General features: G+C 41.2%; 1 protein-coding gene across 4 annotated transcripts in view; it reads right to left on the bottom strand.

The window, feature by feature from the left end:
• The window catches only part of LAMA5 (laminin subunit alpha 5), a 200,949-nt gene that overhangs the window by 182,390 nt on the left and 2,070 nt on the right, over positions 1–16,489 (bottom strand). For all 4 annotated transcript variants that reach the window (XM_072996767.2, XM_072996763.2, XM_072996765.2 and 1 more), the window contains exon 2: positions 4,086–4,238. In XM_072996767.2, coding sequence (XP_072852868.2) covers positions 4,086–4,238 — 153 coding nt within the window. The remainder of the gene's footprint in view (positions 1–4,085; positions 4,239–16,489) is intronic.

Here is a 16,489-nt window from a genome sequence, read left to right as displayed (position 1 = left end):
CCCATGCTCGGCTGGAACGTATCAGAAACCGATCGGAATGATATAGCAAGTTTATAGCCAAGCCTTCTGGGATACAATAACACTTTAAATGCTGCACTGTCATGATCATACTTTTGAGATGAATGTCCAACGCTCTGCATTCCAAAGAGAGAAACTGCTTACATTGCATACTGCCTCCTCTGCTTGTTCTATTCAACAAGAGACTGGAAGCCCCAGTTCCCACTAGCAGTTTTGCTTGCCAGATTCAATGTACATTTCAGGCATAGAACAGCTCTCTCCCATCTTCAGGTCCCCATTTAAGAAAGCTGCCCTTCTCCCCTCATAGACTAGAGCCTTGTTTAAATATTTAACTAAGGAGTTTTGAAATGAAGCTGCCTGCTTCAAAATGAAAAGGGAATTCCTAAGCAAGCTATATTCCTAAATTTCAGATTGGACTCAAACACCTACAATGACAGATCACAGAACTGTGAAAAGCACCTTAAAATCATCCCTTTTAATATGCTGCTCACTTTCAAGAAGAAAACGCTATCCAGTCTTCTCTCTTGGGAGAACCTTTTTCAGATAGAAGGATTCTCAACAGAACAAGCCCTAAACTGGCCAAGCACACAGGAATGTTGTAATGTGGTGATCAGTTGTAACGTTTACAGGTTAAATATGAATGTGTAAGCATCTTCACCTGGTGTGTAGAAATATTGGACAAAACTCTGTTGCGAGGTGCTATCTGCAAAGCACTTCCACCAACACTTTGTGCAATCGTTCATACTAGGGATGTACAACTAATTGAACAGCACAATTCCTTGTTGCCAAGCATAATGCTCGGCACATTTTCTCCAGTGTAACTTTATGTTATGTTAGCATGAATAAGATTTTGCCCAATTTCCTTCTCTTTTCTTAAATAATTAGCTACCTTTTGTGCTGCAGCAAACATGATGAAACGGCTTTTAATACCCTGAAAGGCTAACACATTTTATTTAGTATTTCCCGTCCCCCTGCAAATACACTTGTGGGGCAGGTTTACCTACACTACAGTGGCCAGAATTTTCTCTAGTTCACTGGTTCCCAACCTTTTCCAAACCATGGACCAGCTGGGGGGGCGGGGGTCCATGGAGGGGCAGGGCACCCCCACACTTGTGAGTGGGTGGAGCGCACTCGCAGATGGGCAGGGTGCACACTCGCGCATGCATGGGTGGGCGGGGTGTGCTTATGGTTGAGGGGGAGCACGTTCGTGTATGCGTGGGTGGCCAGGGTGTGTTTGCGGGTGGACAGGGCACACTTGTGTGCATGCGTGGATGGGCAGGGCACACTCGTGAGTGGGCAGGCTGCATGCTCACATGCACGGGTGGGCAGGGCGTGCATGCGGGTGAATCGTGGGTGCATGTGGGCGGACTGCGTGCAGGGGGGAGGAGATCTGTCTCCATGGACCAGTCTTGCCAAGGCCACAGCCCGGTACCGGGCTCTAGTTTACACTGGCAGAAGTACAATGGTGCATGTAGGAGCAAATTGCCACTAGTTAACAAGTCACTGCTTGTATCCCTTGCCATGTACCAGTCACATGAGCTGGTGTACAAAGAAGGGTCCAAATAGCAACTTATTAACTAGGGCCAATTTGCTGCTGCAAATTACACCACTAAACTTATGCCAGTGTTAAGTTAACAAACAGATTCTGACCAGAGTAATTTATATATTTTCTGGTTGTTCTGGGTTTTTCGGGCTCTTCGGCCGTATATTTTCTATTTGACGTATATATACATTATATATCAGAGATACCATTTTAACCTAAAAATTAAAAATCATAATCAGCCCAGCAGGTTACGTGAAACATAAGGTAATTTTTATAGCTGTTGTACATTTATTTGGTAGTTTCATGCTGTGTTGTTTTGTTGTTCTTGATTTGCAGTTTTATGTACCATTGCACAATATAAATCCTTTGTCTAAATCCAATAGTTATACTCAACATACCTGCTGATCACTCTGTTTAATTTACTGATTTAAATATTGATTTTAAAAATATTTTCTTGGCAATGATTTCACAATTCACTCTATGTTATACTTAAAACACCAAGCAAACTTCAAATGAAGAATAAGACCGTGCTCTACTAACCTGCATTATACAATAGGTTTGAATGAACCACTGTCAATTCACTCTGCACCATAGCCACATTATCAAAATGAAGAAATGTTAACGGACACCAAATACTTTTCACATTAAAATGATTTCACTTGGACTTCACAAGCCATCACAAACTCTGGTCCCTGAAAGTTTGAGTTAACATTCAACCACAGGATATCAGCAATTCTCTTAAAAACCCTTGAAATGACTATTCAAACTGAAGTTATTTGCTTTCTTTTGTATTTGAGTGGAGTGTCACCTTTCAGATTCTTCAGTCTGTCTGTACAAAAGATCCTGAAAGCTCAAATGTATGGCAGCCTCACCAACAAAAGCAGGACCAATATTGACTTTGTGTCTTCAACTCTTTGAGATCGTATCAACAGCAAGGCTCCAAACCCAGCCTATCGGGTAATTCACTAGCCATTAAATACTGATGAATGTCAGTTAAATACACGGAACATGTTTTGATAGCCCTCTAGGAATAGTACCCTTGGGGCCAGCTTATACAAATAGGTTGATCAAGGAGAAAAAGCTTGATTTAGACCATATATTGCTTCCTATTGCAAGGAGAATGCTCCCATCACAATCCGTCTCCCCAATTTACAATTTTTCTAAAAGCATGCATTTTTTTCTGATGCCGAGGAAGTAAAACATGCCGCTTGTCCTCCCCCCCCAAGTGACACAATGCAGTGATATCATAGAATATAGTTCGATTTATATAGATTTTGGCAGGCAGTGCATCACGGCCTCTCCCAATTTGAAGAGACCCTTGACCAGCAGGCCGAGGCAAATAGGCAGTCCCGGAAGCAGCAAAATCAGGGAGCTGGACAGGGGACAGATTGTATTTGTCTTCAGTGTGGAAGGGATTGTCACTCTCGAATTGGCCTTTTCAGCCACACTAGACGCTATTCCAAGTCCTCGATACAGAGCATGTTATCATAGTCTCTCGAGTCTGAAGGATGCCTAAGAATATAGATTTTTGACTGGTTGAATAGTTCAGTGGTTTAGGTTACTGGCTGCCGAGCCAGAGACTGGGAGTTTGATTCCCCACTGTGCCTTCTGTGAGTAGAGCCAGCCTCTGTGGCCTTGGGCAAACAACACAGTCTCAAGGCACCCCCAAAAGAAGGGAATGGTCAGGAGTCTCTACCTGGAAAGGGATGCCATAATTGACATGGTAGCACATGAGGATGATACAGACTTTCATTGTTCAGCACATTACAGGGCAACATACAGTGAGTGTGCAGTAATACCAGTTCATGCTCACAATACATTCCTAGAACATAGTGTGGCAACCGAAACGGTGGTAAACAGAATCTTTCTAACATTATACTTCATTGGATAGGTGAAAATACAAATGAAAAACTGAGTGGATTTCAAGTATGTAACGTCAGAGAAGGAGGAGGAAGAAGAAGAGCAGGAGGGAAAACGTGAAAGGAGGAATGTTGAGTTATATGTAACATTAAAAAGTAGGCAAAAATGAAAGAGAGAGAAAAGGAACTGCAGCTGTCCTATGTACCCAATGCCTCTGCCACCTTAACGGAATGGGAAGGGGCCAGTAAGTGAGGAGAGGTTGCAGAAGAATTCTCCACCAACCAACCAATTGCTTGCATACATGTGTGGATAGCATATGTGTTTCTGTCTGGAACAATGCATGTGAAACAGAGCTGGGGTGGGGAAAATAGAGGGAGAGAAGAGAATGGAGAAAAAGAGATGGGCAGTTTACCCCAACCAAAGAATTGGCTGATTGCCTCTTGAGAGGATGGAGAAAAATGTACCCTGACGAAACACTGCTAAACATGGCAGCGTTAAGCAGGGTATTACTGCATGTAGCAAAAGACAGGTAAAGGTTTTCCACTGTGTCTTCTAATTTACTAAAAACTGAATGACCACAGAAGCACTCTCTTGTTTCTTAGCACCTGTCAAAAGAAAAACCAAGGAATAATTATATAAACCCAAGCACACTGTCTACAGTTACCTGCCCAAGATCTAAAGTAACGTTGACTTCGTTGAATTCCAGCCTACGAGAAAGAGGGGGACTCTGCCACCAGCGCTCAGTGCCATCTATAGCATTGGTGATGGGATGGGCTTTGTTGCTGATTGCTGATGAACAAATGTCACAGTATTGTCCCTGTAGAGAAGAACATATAAAGAAAAGGTTAGAAACAAGAGATGACCACACTTATTTATTCATGAATAAAACCAATTCACTCCCAGGCTCTCCAGCAAACTATCCCTTACAGCCCAAAATCCTCATATTAAAGAACAACATGCTGCTTGTATGCATCATCAACCATTGATCACACAATAACAGCTTTCTCTCCAACTCTTTTCATGGGGTCTTGTCCCAAAATAACTCCTCCCACACTCACACAGAGGCCCTCAAATGTCTAGACCTCTTTTTGGTTCAGCAATTGCAAATAACACAAATATTGCTCCTTATCGAGTTCCATATCTAGAAATGAAGAAAGGCGACATTCCTTCTTCCGGCTGCAGTGCCATTATCGCTCTGAGGAAAAAAAATCTAAGACAAACTAATTGCCTACAACTGGAATAAAGGAGCCAAATCAAGACAGTGATTAAGTTTTTTCTGGGGCATTTTAGTTAATGGCTCAGCACAACCATATATATATGAATATAAAAGAAATATTACAGAATGGGCTGTATTAAATATCATGCTATCAACGTTCAGGTTTATATATAAGGAGCCAAAGCAAGACAGTGATTAAGTTTCTTCTGGGGCATTTTAGTTAATGGCTCAGCACAACCATATATATGTGAATATAAAAGAGATATTACAGAATGGGCTGTATTAAATATCCTGCTATCAATACCAAGCCAAACATATTTTATTTAACAATGAAAGGGACATGAACATTGCAATTAGCTTGTGCTATATTTATTTGTGTATTTTACATGTTTTTAGAAAGGAAAACACTAGGTCACAAGTACTATCTCAGCAGGAGTATAATGTGCTAACAGGGCTGTTGGCCTTCTGCTCCAGCCATAGACTGGATCAGTGCCTCCATTTTGACCTGCTGTTAGTTGCTATGGCAACCACACCACTAGAGAGCAGGCCAAACTGCCAATGTTTGAAGGCCCCCTTGGCACTTTGGTAAATGAAACGAAACCAAGTGTTAAATGGAAACAAAAACAAAAACACAAAAAAACATTCACAGACTACCCAAAGTTATCTCTGCTCCAATAATGCCATCTTAAACCCCTCTCTCTCTCTCTCTCTCTCTCTCACTCTCACTCACTCACACACACACACACACACACACACACACACACCTTTCTATCCCAAAGAACTCCCAACATCCTATTTTCAAATTTGTCTCCGGACCAATGAATAAAATATATAGTTTCTTAAGACTGCACACACCCCAATGTGGTTCATATTACAAAGATTACAATTTTTTTGTTTTCAAACTACATGTATGTTATATGGGAAATGATGGGAGTTGTAGTGCAAAAACACAAATGTGCACACTTTTAGTTTATATCGTCTTAACAGAAGAAGAAACCTTTTTCTACTTCCTTAAAGTACAGTCTTCAGAAAGAGAACCACCTGAGACAGCAGCCACTGACACCAACATCTGCATCTATTTAGGTGGACCAAATTCGTTGCCCACCTGAAAAGAAACAGAGAACCCCCTATGATCTTCTGCGGAGCCTTGGAGAAGGAAGACATGGCATCCAATTTTGCAATGTTAGATGTCTGGAACATATCTCCCTTTTAATTAACTTGCCCAGAGACAGGGTATGTCAGTCAGAGGAGTATACGGTGAAGGGCTAGAACCAGCTGGAATATTTCCTGGCTATGTCATCAGGGGTGAGAGATTGTTACTCTGGATGAATTTTATCTGGGTGCCACCACTGCCCACCTCTCACAGAAGAAGAAGAAGAAGAAGAAGAAGAAGAAGAAGAAGAAGAAGAAGAAGAAGAAGAAGAAGAAGAAGAAGAAGAAGAAGAAGAAGAAGAAGAAGAAGAAGAAGAAGAAGAAGAAGAAGAAGAAGAAGAAGAAGAAGAAGAAGAAGAAGAAGAAGAAGAAGAAGAAGAAGAAGAAGAAGAAGAAGAAGAAGAAGAAGAAGAAGAAGAAGAAGAAGAAGAAGAAGAAGAAGAAGAAGAAGAAGAAGAAGAAGAAGAAGAAGAAGAAGAAGAAGAAGAAGAAACAGAATCAGCTGCAAAACTTCCATTTACATATTTTCTCATAATGGGATGCTCTGGGCTTCACGGGCTTTGAGAACAAGCACCCATTTTTGGGACTCTGCTGCCCATCGGATGGCTCAGGCGAGGGGGAATCAATGAGGTTCATTCCAAAAAAGAACTGGACAAATCAGAACCAACCCTTTCAGAAGAAATCTACCACTTAATACTAACTGCTGTCAAGTGTGATTAGCCACACTGGGAAACAAGACATTGGCTTAAAACCCAATTGCTCCCAATGTTTTTATTGGGGCAAGGGAGACTTCCTAGGCTTGTAACAACTATAGTGGAGTACGGCAAAATTATCCCCATTGACCCTAACGGGTGTTAAGGACCTTTTCGAGTGAATACATAGGCATTTTTTTCTGCACCATCCACAAATGGTGGCTGAAAGCTTGCATTTGTTTGCTGTTTTTTATGGTCTAGTGGAGGTATTGGGGTACCCAGTATGGACAGAGTAATGGAATAGAACTCAGAGGGTTCTATTCGCCAATTCTGCCATGGAAACTCACTGGGAGGTAAGTGGAACTAGTAAAACCACTCCTTAAATACTCTGAAAAACCTACTTGTGTCACTGTAAATAAGTTCTGACTTGACACCATATAGCAATGCTTCTTTTTTTGTTGTTTATTTATGTATTTATATTATTTTATATGCTGCCTTTCTCCCCACAGGAGACCCAAGGCAGTTCACTACAATTAAAATACAAGTTTGAAATACTATACAAAACTATATATTTAAAAAAATAAATAAACATTGGTCAAGATTAAATAGAGGTATCACCTAACCCTGCCTTTGGAGTACAAATTCAATGGCACATAACAATCGCAACCACATTGGTGTTGTTGTTTAGTCGTTAAGTCGTGTCTGGCTCTTTGAGACCCCCTGGACCAGAGCATGCCACGTCTTCCTGTCTTCCACTGCCTCCCAGAGTTGGGTCAAAGTCATATTGGTTGCTTCGATGACAATGTCCAACCATCTCATCTTCTGTTGTCCCCTTCTCCTCTTGCCTTCATATTTTCCTAACATCAGGGTCTTTTCCAGGGGGTCTCCTCTTCTCATGAGATGGCTAAAGTATTGGAGCCTCAGCTTCAAGATCTGTCCTTCCAGTGAGCACTCAGGCTTGATTTCCTTCAGAATGGATAGGTTTGATCTCCTTGCAATCCAGGGGACTCTCCAGAGTCTCCTCCAGCACCACAATTCAAAAGCATCAATTCTTCAACAGTCAGTCTTCGTTATGGTCCAGCTCCCACTTCCATACATCATTACTGGAAAAACCATAACTTTGACTATGCGGACCTTTGTCGGCAAGATGCTGTCTCTGCTTTTAAAGGTTTGTCATCACTTTCCTCCCAAGAAGCAGGCGTCTTTTAATTTCGTGGCCGCTGTCACCATCTGCAGTGATCATGGAGCCCACAAAAGTAAACTCTGTCACTGCCTCCATATCTTCCCCTTCTATTTGACAGGAGGTGATGGGACCAGCATTAGAAAATGTTACTTCTACTAGTTTTCTCCCAACAATGAGCATTTTAGGATACAAAGAGCATTTTAGGATACAGTAGTAATGTATAGTCTTGAATAAGGAAAATAAAGTTCAACAATCTGGTAGACAAATAGCTAAATCTTGTTTACAGAACGCCTGAAAAGACAAACCCCTCAACCCTGTAGATCTAAGGAAACTGAAATAAAAAACTGAGGAGGGGAGAGATTGAATTACAACAACAAGATTTTCTCAGGAAAGAGATGGGGGACTATTGAAATGGTAATGGAAGACAAAGAAGATACAAAAAGGTTTAAAGAATTTAATACCTCTGCTATCAGCACAAACAGAGATAAGCAAGCATGTTTGAATGGGAGACCTTCCTTTCAAGGAATTACAAATCTAATCCTTTCTCTCATTTGAATCAAAGGGACTCTTAGAAGTCTTTGAAGAGTGCAACATAAACCTGTGAAGAAGCAAGAGACAGATGCAAGGAAACTGGCAAAGAAAATGCCAGCATTTTTTGCTTTACCAGGAGAGTCCATTACACCCAAATTCCCCTAGTCATACAACTCTATTTTATACAAGAGATCACGGAGTAGCAATAACTGAAGACATTCCAAAAGAATTATTCAAGTCCTTGCAATGAGGCAAATATTATTTAGAAGCAATTTTCCAAATCACAATTGATAACAGCTAAGAGACAGCAGTATAGAATAAAAATGACTGATTTCCCATCTCACAAAGGGTAGACATTAGGAAATCCTAATTCAAAACAAAACTTCATTATGTTATCCAGTAGCATAGTGATAGCAGTGATATTATGCTATCACTATGCTATCCAAAGAGAACAACTCTATCCATTTTGAAGGAAATCAACCATGAGTGCTCACTGGAAGGACATATCCTGAAGCTGAGGCTCCGATACTTTGGCCATCTTATGAGAACAGAAGACTCCCTGGAAAAGACCCTGATGTTAGGAAAGTGTGAAGGCAGGAGGAGAAGGGGTCAACAGAGGACGAGATGGTTGGACAGTGTCATTGAAGCAACCAACATGAATTTGACCCAACTCCGGGAGGCAGTAGACATCTATCTATGTAAGCCACCCCGAGTAGACAGTGTCTAGAGGGGTGGGGTAAAAATCTAATAAATAAATAAAATAAACTCCAGGAGGCAGTAGAAGACAGGGCAGCCTGGCGTGCTCTTAAAGAGTCCACTTAACATGACTTAATGACTAAACAACAACAACAATGCTATCCAGTACCATTCTGCACTTTGCATAGCATACAAAGTTCTTCCAGTTACTAGCTTTCTCTAGTCTTATGCTTTCACGTGTGATCGGCTTATTGTGACAAGAACAAGCTAACTTCCCCATCAGCCACTGCAATTGTGCTGATCACTGGTGCCTCAGAAATTAAAGCAGGAACTTTGAAGGCATCACAACATGAGAAAAACAAGACTATACCAAAATGAGGGCCAACAGTTTGCACTGAATGTTTTTTAAAGTATTGCTAAAGCAAGGTGCTTTTGAAAATGCAGGCAGTAAATCACTAATGGATGGATGGATGGATGGATGGATGGATGGATGGATGGATGGATGGATGGATGGATGGATGGATGGATGGATGGATGGATGGATGGATGGATGGATGGATGGATGGATGGATGGATGGATGGATGGATGGATGCATCTCTATGTCATTGCACTTCCCATGATCAGCTACACATTTGCTACTACATCTTCAGCATAAAGTTACAATATTTCTTACCAAAATCCATTTTGAACTTAAAAAGTATTATTGTACGTTATCTCCTTCTGATGCTCAGTATGGTGCACTGGACAGAGTGACAGGCTAGTACTCAAGAAATCTGGGTTCATATCCCTGCTCAGCTCTGGAAATTCATGGGTAGGTATGTGTGGCAGCAGTGGTGAAACTACTCCTTAAATATCTAACTCTATTAAGGTTGCTATAACTCCAATGTGACTTCACAGCATGTGGAACACAGACATACAACCTCCTTCTAACACATTCTGGAAATCATGCTTAATTCTTCCCCTGAAATTCAAGAGAAACACTTTCTTGAACTGGGCCCTCAGTTTTTCTCTGAGCAATCAATAGACAAGATATAGCCAAACCAAAAATAAATCAACACAAAAATAATTTGCCACCTTTTTCAGGATCCACTTCCTCAGACATTGTGACAGTATAATATCTCCAGATCTTTGAAATACTAAATTTTTGGACTACAACTCCCAGAATCCCCCGGCCATCTAGGGACTTCTGGGAGATGTAGTACAAAAAGGAACATTCCCAAGTATTGGTAGTTCTGCATGGGCCTCTATTGGTAGACAGCCCTAGATACACCCCCATAAAGTTCCCCTTGACATTTTCAGTTCAGTCGTGTCTGACTCTAGGGGCGGTGCTCATCCCATTTTTTCAAGCCATAGAGCCAGCGTTTGTCCGAAGACAGTTTCCATTGTCACTTGGCCAGCGTGACTAGGAAAATCGTTTTACGTTCCCACCGTGGTGGTACCTATTTTTCTACTCACATTTGCATGCTTTGGAACTGCTAGGTTGGCGAGGAGCTGGGACAAAGCGACGGGAGCTCACTCTGTCACGTGGATTTGATCTTACAACTGCTGGTCTTCTGACCCTGCAGCACAGGCTTCTGCAGTTTAGCCCGCAGCACCACCACATCCCTGCATATATCCTCAATTTACCCCCATATATCTCCCCAATTTAACACTGAAAGTCATGATTACAAGTATGGGAAGCCAGAAAAGGCAGTGATCAGGAGAAAAGTAAAACAGGGGATGGAGGAGAGGAGATGCTTCTGGAAAGTAGTCTATCTATAAGTACATTCTCCAAACAAAAAGTGCCTAGCAATTTAGAGTTTTTTACCTGATGGCGCCAACTAATTCAAAAGGATTGCTTAACCTTGCACTTAAATCGTTATCAAAACTTGTATTAAGGCAAATCCTTTTATTAAGCCAATTTAAAGATTGCAAAATACTGTGCAAGCTCTAATTGTACTAAAAATAAAGTAAATATTCAGGGGGTTACTGAAAAGTACCAAGTATACAAAAATGAAGCAAATAAGCTTTTCATCTCAACCTCTCAAAGTGTGAAGAGCTTCAGTGCTGCATCTCTAAAAAGGTCTGTGCTGCATCTCTTGCTGTAATTCAAAGAGAAAATTTGCAGGCTTACAATCAATATGAAACTGACTGGCTGATTGCCATTTTCAAACTCATGTAAAAACAGCTATCTCAGCCTGTAATTTTAGGTAGAGACTAACTCTTGTAGGGCCCCATCTACAAAGTCTTGTGGTCTTTGGCTGTGTTTTGTTAGAGAATAATATATGAACTGGCGAAAAATTAGAGCAAACTCAATTCGTAAAACATGAAGAGCTCTAAAACAAAGTTCACTACTGGTATTTCAGATTACTGAAACTGAACATTTCTCTTTTTCTTTTGCTCAGTACCCTGACTCTCCAAAAATAAGACCTAACCTGAAAATAAGCCCTAGTATGATTTTTCAGGATGCTCGTAATATAAGGTAAAGGTTAAAGGTAAAGGTTCCCCTTGACAATTTTTGTCAAGTCGTGTTCGACTCTAGGGGGCGGTGCTCATCCCCATTTCCAAGCCATAGAGCCAGCGTTTTGTCCGAAGACAATCTTCCGTGGTCACATGGCCAGTGCGACTTAGACACGGAACGCTGTTACCTTCCCACCGAGGTGGTCCCTATTTATCTACTTGCATTTGCATGCTTTCGAACCGCTAGGTTGGCGGGAGCTGGGACAAGCGATGGGCGCTCACTCCGTCGCGTGGATTCGATCTTACGACTGCTTGGTCTTCTGGCCCTGCAGCATAGGTTTCTGCGGTTTAGCCCACAGCGCTACCACGTCCCTGCTCGTAATATAAGCCCTACCCCAAAAATAAGCCCCAGCTAAGTGAAACCCCGCCCTTCTGCAGCAACCAAAAAAATGACATGACTGTATTTGAATAATGTAGATTGTTATGCATGAAAAAATAAAACATCAGCTGAAAATAAGCTCTAGCATGTTTTGGAGCAGCAAAAAATTAATATAAGACTTTATCTTATTTTCGGGGAAAATACGGTACCTCCAGGACCAATGGTGTTGAAATCCCTAAAGAAAATGAGCTTAGAACAGTGATCTTTCAAGAATATGTCTCTCCTCTTGCTTAGCCCCCTCCCCCTTTCAGGTACTACTTCCTGTTATGGGAAAGTACCAGATACTGAAGGGTTTAAGCAGAGACAAACCAGCCAACAAAGTAAGTTTCAGATCAAAGAGGCATCAGTATCAAAGCCATACAGAAGATCGGAAAGTAGGAAAACAGCGTCAAACTACAGTCTATAAAGCCAAAGTTCTTTCACTGGATGTCACTAATAGGTTCCCAAAAAAGTTGACATAAAACAAGACATGGCTGTGAAACAGACCTCATGAGAGAGGTATAAAAAGTTTTTAAGCAAATGTGACTCCTTTCCTTAAGCCTCTTGAGCAACACCGATGTGGCCAACTATAAACTGGATAATCTGACAAGGCAGCATCACTTCAAAAACAGATTGGTGGCATAACATGTACAGCATAACTTTTGGCAGAAAATTGTTTCAAGTTACAAAGTCAGAGTAAACAGTACTTGTTACCCATTGACTTGCATAACTCAGTACACAACAGATAATGTCTACACTGACTTTGTAACCTCTAAAGTCTGTGCTATTTGAGTTAAATTTGTTGGCATAACTAGTAGGATTTGGGCCACAGGTAAACATCTGTTGTGTTACAGAGACCACGTTCAAATGCAAATATAATAATGATCTGTTAAATAGTGCTGAGGCAATGTATTAGTGTAAGCTGCTTGACTACTTTTGCTGAAAATAGATGCATCTAAATGAATCACACACCTTCCTCCCACAGTTTGCTTATCTGTATATCTGGGTGAGAAAAGTCACTTTGCTGGGTTCAAACTTCATAATAAACACGCCATGGACAGAAAACATATCCACCAAAATTCGAGTAGGGATTTGTTAATCACCCGAAAGAACAGACTGTAAATTATGCCGTTTGCCTTCTGCAGGCATAACAACACAACAGGATTTTGACCACTGACAGCCAATTCAAAAACTATGATTGCATTGACACATAGCTTGGGAAGGTGGGTCCATTCACACAGCCCATTCAGTGACAGATATACTCTTCTGTACACGAAAAAGTTGGGCTGCCCTTTGTTGGTCACCAACAAGACCAGGTAACATTTCAAATCCATGGCATACCGGTAATTGGTGTTTTAATCTCCAATTCAAAATATGTTATATTCAGTGTGTAACACTGCTGATGAAGAGCAAAGGGAAATCTTTCCTTGTTTTTGTCCACCTCTCCCTCATTATGTTAATTGAGGAGGACTGGCAATAAAGCAACAGACATCTCACAAAACAGAACTGCAGCATTGAGGTTGGACATTAATCTGCTACAAATCAAACCATGCAGCAAAAATGGAAGAACTGGGCAGTCAGCAAGCTCCTGTCACTGTGCCACAGTCACTCACTGTGAGCAGGCTTAGTGTCTCATACCAGAGCATGAGGTACATACAATATTGCTCTTAATTGTGCAAGATTTTATCAGTAGGTGAAGGCTGCTGTACAAAAGGCATACACCAACGCAGTCTATCCAAACTCCAAAACTGAGGGATTGGCAGAAGAGAAGCCACTTAAAACAACTACCAATGTAGACCTGAAGCTTTGACTATGTCCTCCAACCACCACTGCCCAACTATTCATTCATTCATTCATTCATTCATTCATTCATTCATTCATTCATTCATTCATTCATTCATTCATTCATAGTTACAACTTAACATTTACTACAGTGTGGGCACCCACTGGGAAGGACATTTTACTGTCTGATGCAAGAGATGGAGAGCAAAAAGCTTGTCTACTTAGCAGTGAGTCAATAGGACCTAGTCTAGTTAATTGGATATAGCTGGCTGGACAGCTGGAGTTAGGTATCTGGCTGCTGAGCCAGAGGTTGGGAATTTGATTCCCACTGTGCCTGCAGGGAGAAAAATGAGCCTGTGTGGCCTTGGGCAAACTGTACAGCCCTAGAGCACCTCCAGAAGAAGGGAAGGGTCAACCACTTCTGAGTACTCTCTACCTAGAAAACCCTGAAAAGGATTGTCATGTCAGAATTGACTTGATGGCTTATGATGATGAATTGTATATAAGACTGCAGCCTTCCGCAGCAAATATTCTAAAAGGCAAATGCACGTTGCAACAGCTGAACATAGTACTGTAATCCTAATAATCTGGAATGGGCAGAAAAGGGTTCAGAAGACAAGGCAGTATTGAGATTCTCTTTCATTCTCCATGGGGAGGAACAAACATATTACGCTAAAAAGTGTAATATGTTCATTGGTCCTCAGGATCCGCATTCTGAACCAACAGTTCATACAAATATGATTTTAGATAACCTTGCTGTTTCAAACAGGGGGCATATTCTACATTAGCCTCTGAAGCAACACGGGTATGAAGCAACTATTAAATGAGGATTCGAAGCCAATAATCCCATGGCAAAACAAATAACAATTCCCCCCAATTAAATATGCCACACTTAACTTTTTATTTGTGGCTTCCAAGTGCATTTGAGTGTGAATGTACAGAAAAGGATACAGCGCTCTGTAACGTTCCCCACAGAAAGGCCTCCAGGTGAACTGGCATTTTAAGTTCTTCCTAACCCAGCAGAAACCACGGTGGTTCCTGCTGCTTTGGTTTGTCTTAGGCTTTCATCTCACACTGGGGGAGGTTTCCGATCCCATTTGTTTCCCAGCTACTCTGGTTTGCCTTCCCAGGATTTACAAAGGGCCTGGGATTCAGGGAAATGAAAGCTCATTCGGTCTTCTCAGTCCCGTTCCCACCCACCCCCTTCGCAAATCCTTTCTTGCAACAGGTTCCCCCTCCATCCCAGATGTCCACAGTTGTTAAGCACTTTGCCAAGCAGAAGTCACTCCAAACAGCAGTACGCTTTTACCATCCACATTCCTAGGAAATTCTTGGCCTCGGGTACTTGTGGCGTCTCAGCCAGGCTCCAGTTTAAGCAGGCAACATTTACTTTGACATAAGCCTGTAATAATTGTTTATCCTTAACACACCCTTCTCTCCCACCCACATTCCTTCAAATAATTTAAGGACACCTTCATCCCTATATTCTCCACATTCAACACATTCCCCTTGGGGTTGGAAGATAAAAACACTTTTTCCTCAAGTACTGAACACGGTGTGTCAGACGTCCCGCATGGTGTGCATGCTTAGCTTGCCTATTGCCTCCATTCAAGGGTTTAGCTAGTTTTTGTTCAGTTTTTTTTTAAATCACCAGATTTGCTTGTTTAATTGTGGCAAATGAAAGTAACATATACATATGCTACAAGGCAGGATTATTATCTTCAGGTTTCTTAGCAATATTTACTGTCTATCTCTTAAATAATAATAACCAGGTGCCATTATGTCAATTATGACTTATGGCAACCCATAAGTCCCCAATGGGGAATTGAACCCCCAACCTCTGGCTCCACAACTAAGTACCTAAACCACTGGGATAGCCAGCCAGCCTGTTACATGTTATTTACTTGTTCACAGCCCATTCCTCTAATGAGCTTAAGACAGCCTACACAGCCCTCCTCTTCTCAGCAGATGGGGGAGGGAGATCCTTGACTAGCTGAAGATCATTCAGTGAATTTTATGGCCAAATGAGGGTTTGAACACAACGTTCCTGAGTCCTAATACAACACTCTAACCACTACTATGTCACACCAGCTCACATATTTTAGACTGAGTTTGAAATGCTTTAGAAGTATACTCAATCTAAAGCTTGCGGTATATATGCTTGGAGGCCCTGTCTGTCTGATTTTAAACTATCCAACCCTTGCACTGGGCAAATCCTGCCATGTTCTTCAAGCATCCATGTACAGCTTACATTGTAAGCAATGCAATCCAAACATTACAAATATGAACCTGGATATCTGCAGCTTCCTTTATATCAAGCACAAACTTATTACACAGCCTGAAGCCAAGCCACTGTGCCTTAGTCACCATGGATAATACAGACATAAGCACACCACTCTGTCCTACAGAGTTACTGTAAGAAAGCCAATACGAAACACTCCAAGCACTTAGAGAAAGCAGTATATAAATGCTAAATATTAAGCAATAGTTGGCTGGATAGCTCAGTGGTTTAGGTATCGGGCTGTGGGTCCAGAGGTTGAGATTCAATTCCCCACCATTTCTCTTGCAAGTACAGCCAACCTGTGTGGCCTTGGGCAAGCTGCACAGTCCCAGGATGCCCCCCAAAGAAGGGAACAGTAAACCACTTCGGAGTATTCTGTACTTGGAAAACTCTGAAAAGGATTGCCATAAGTTAGAATTGACTTGGCAGCACACAATTATTATTATTATTATTATTATTATTATTATTATTATTATTATTATTATTATTATTATTATTATTATTATTATTATTATTATTATTATTATCATTATCATTATCATTATCATTATCATTATCATTATTATTATTATTATTATTATTATTATTATTATTAAAGAAGTACTTTGAATGGGCCAATTTGGGTTTTTTCCCAACCCAACATCTCTTCTTTTATGTCCCAAAAACATACGTAATGG

The sequence above is a fragment of the Pogona vitticeps genome, chromosome 4 (genome assembly GCF_051106095.1).
Source record: "Pogona vitticeps strain Pit_001003342236 chromosome 4, PviZW2.1, whole genome shotgun sequence".
Classification (NCBI taxonomy): domain Eukaryota; kingdom Metazoa; phylum Chordata; class Lepidosauria; order Squamata; family Agamidae; genus Pogona; species Pogona vitticeps.
Note: the sequence above shows the minus strand (reverse complement) of the source record. Positions and strands in the feature narration are given on the sequence as shown.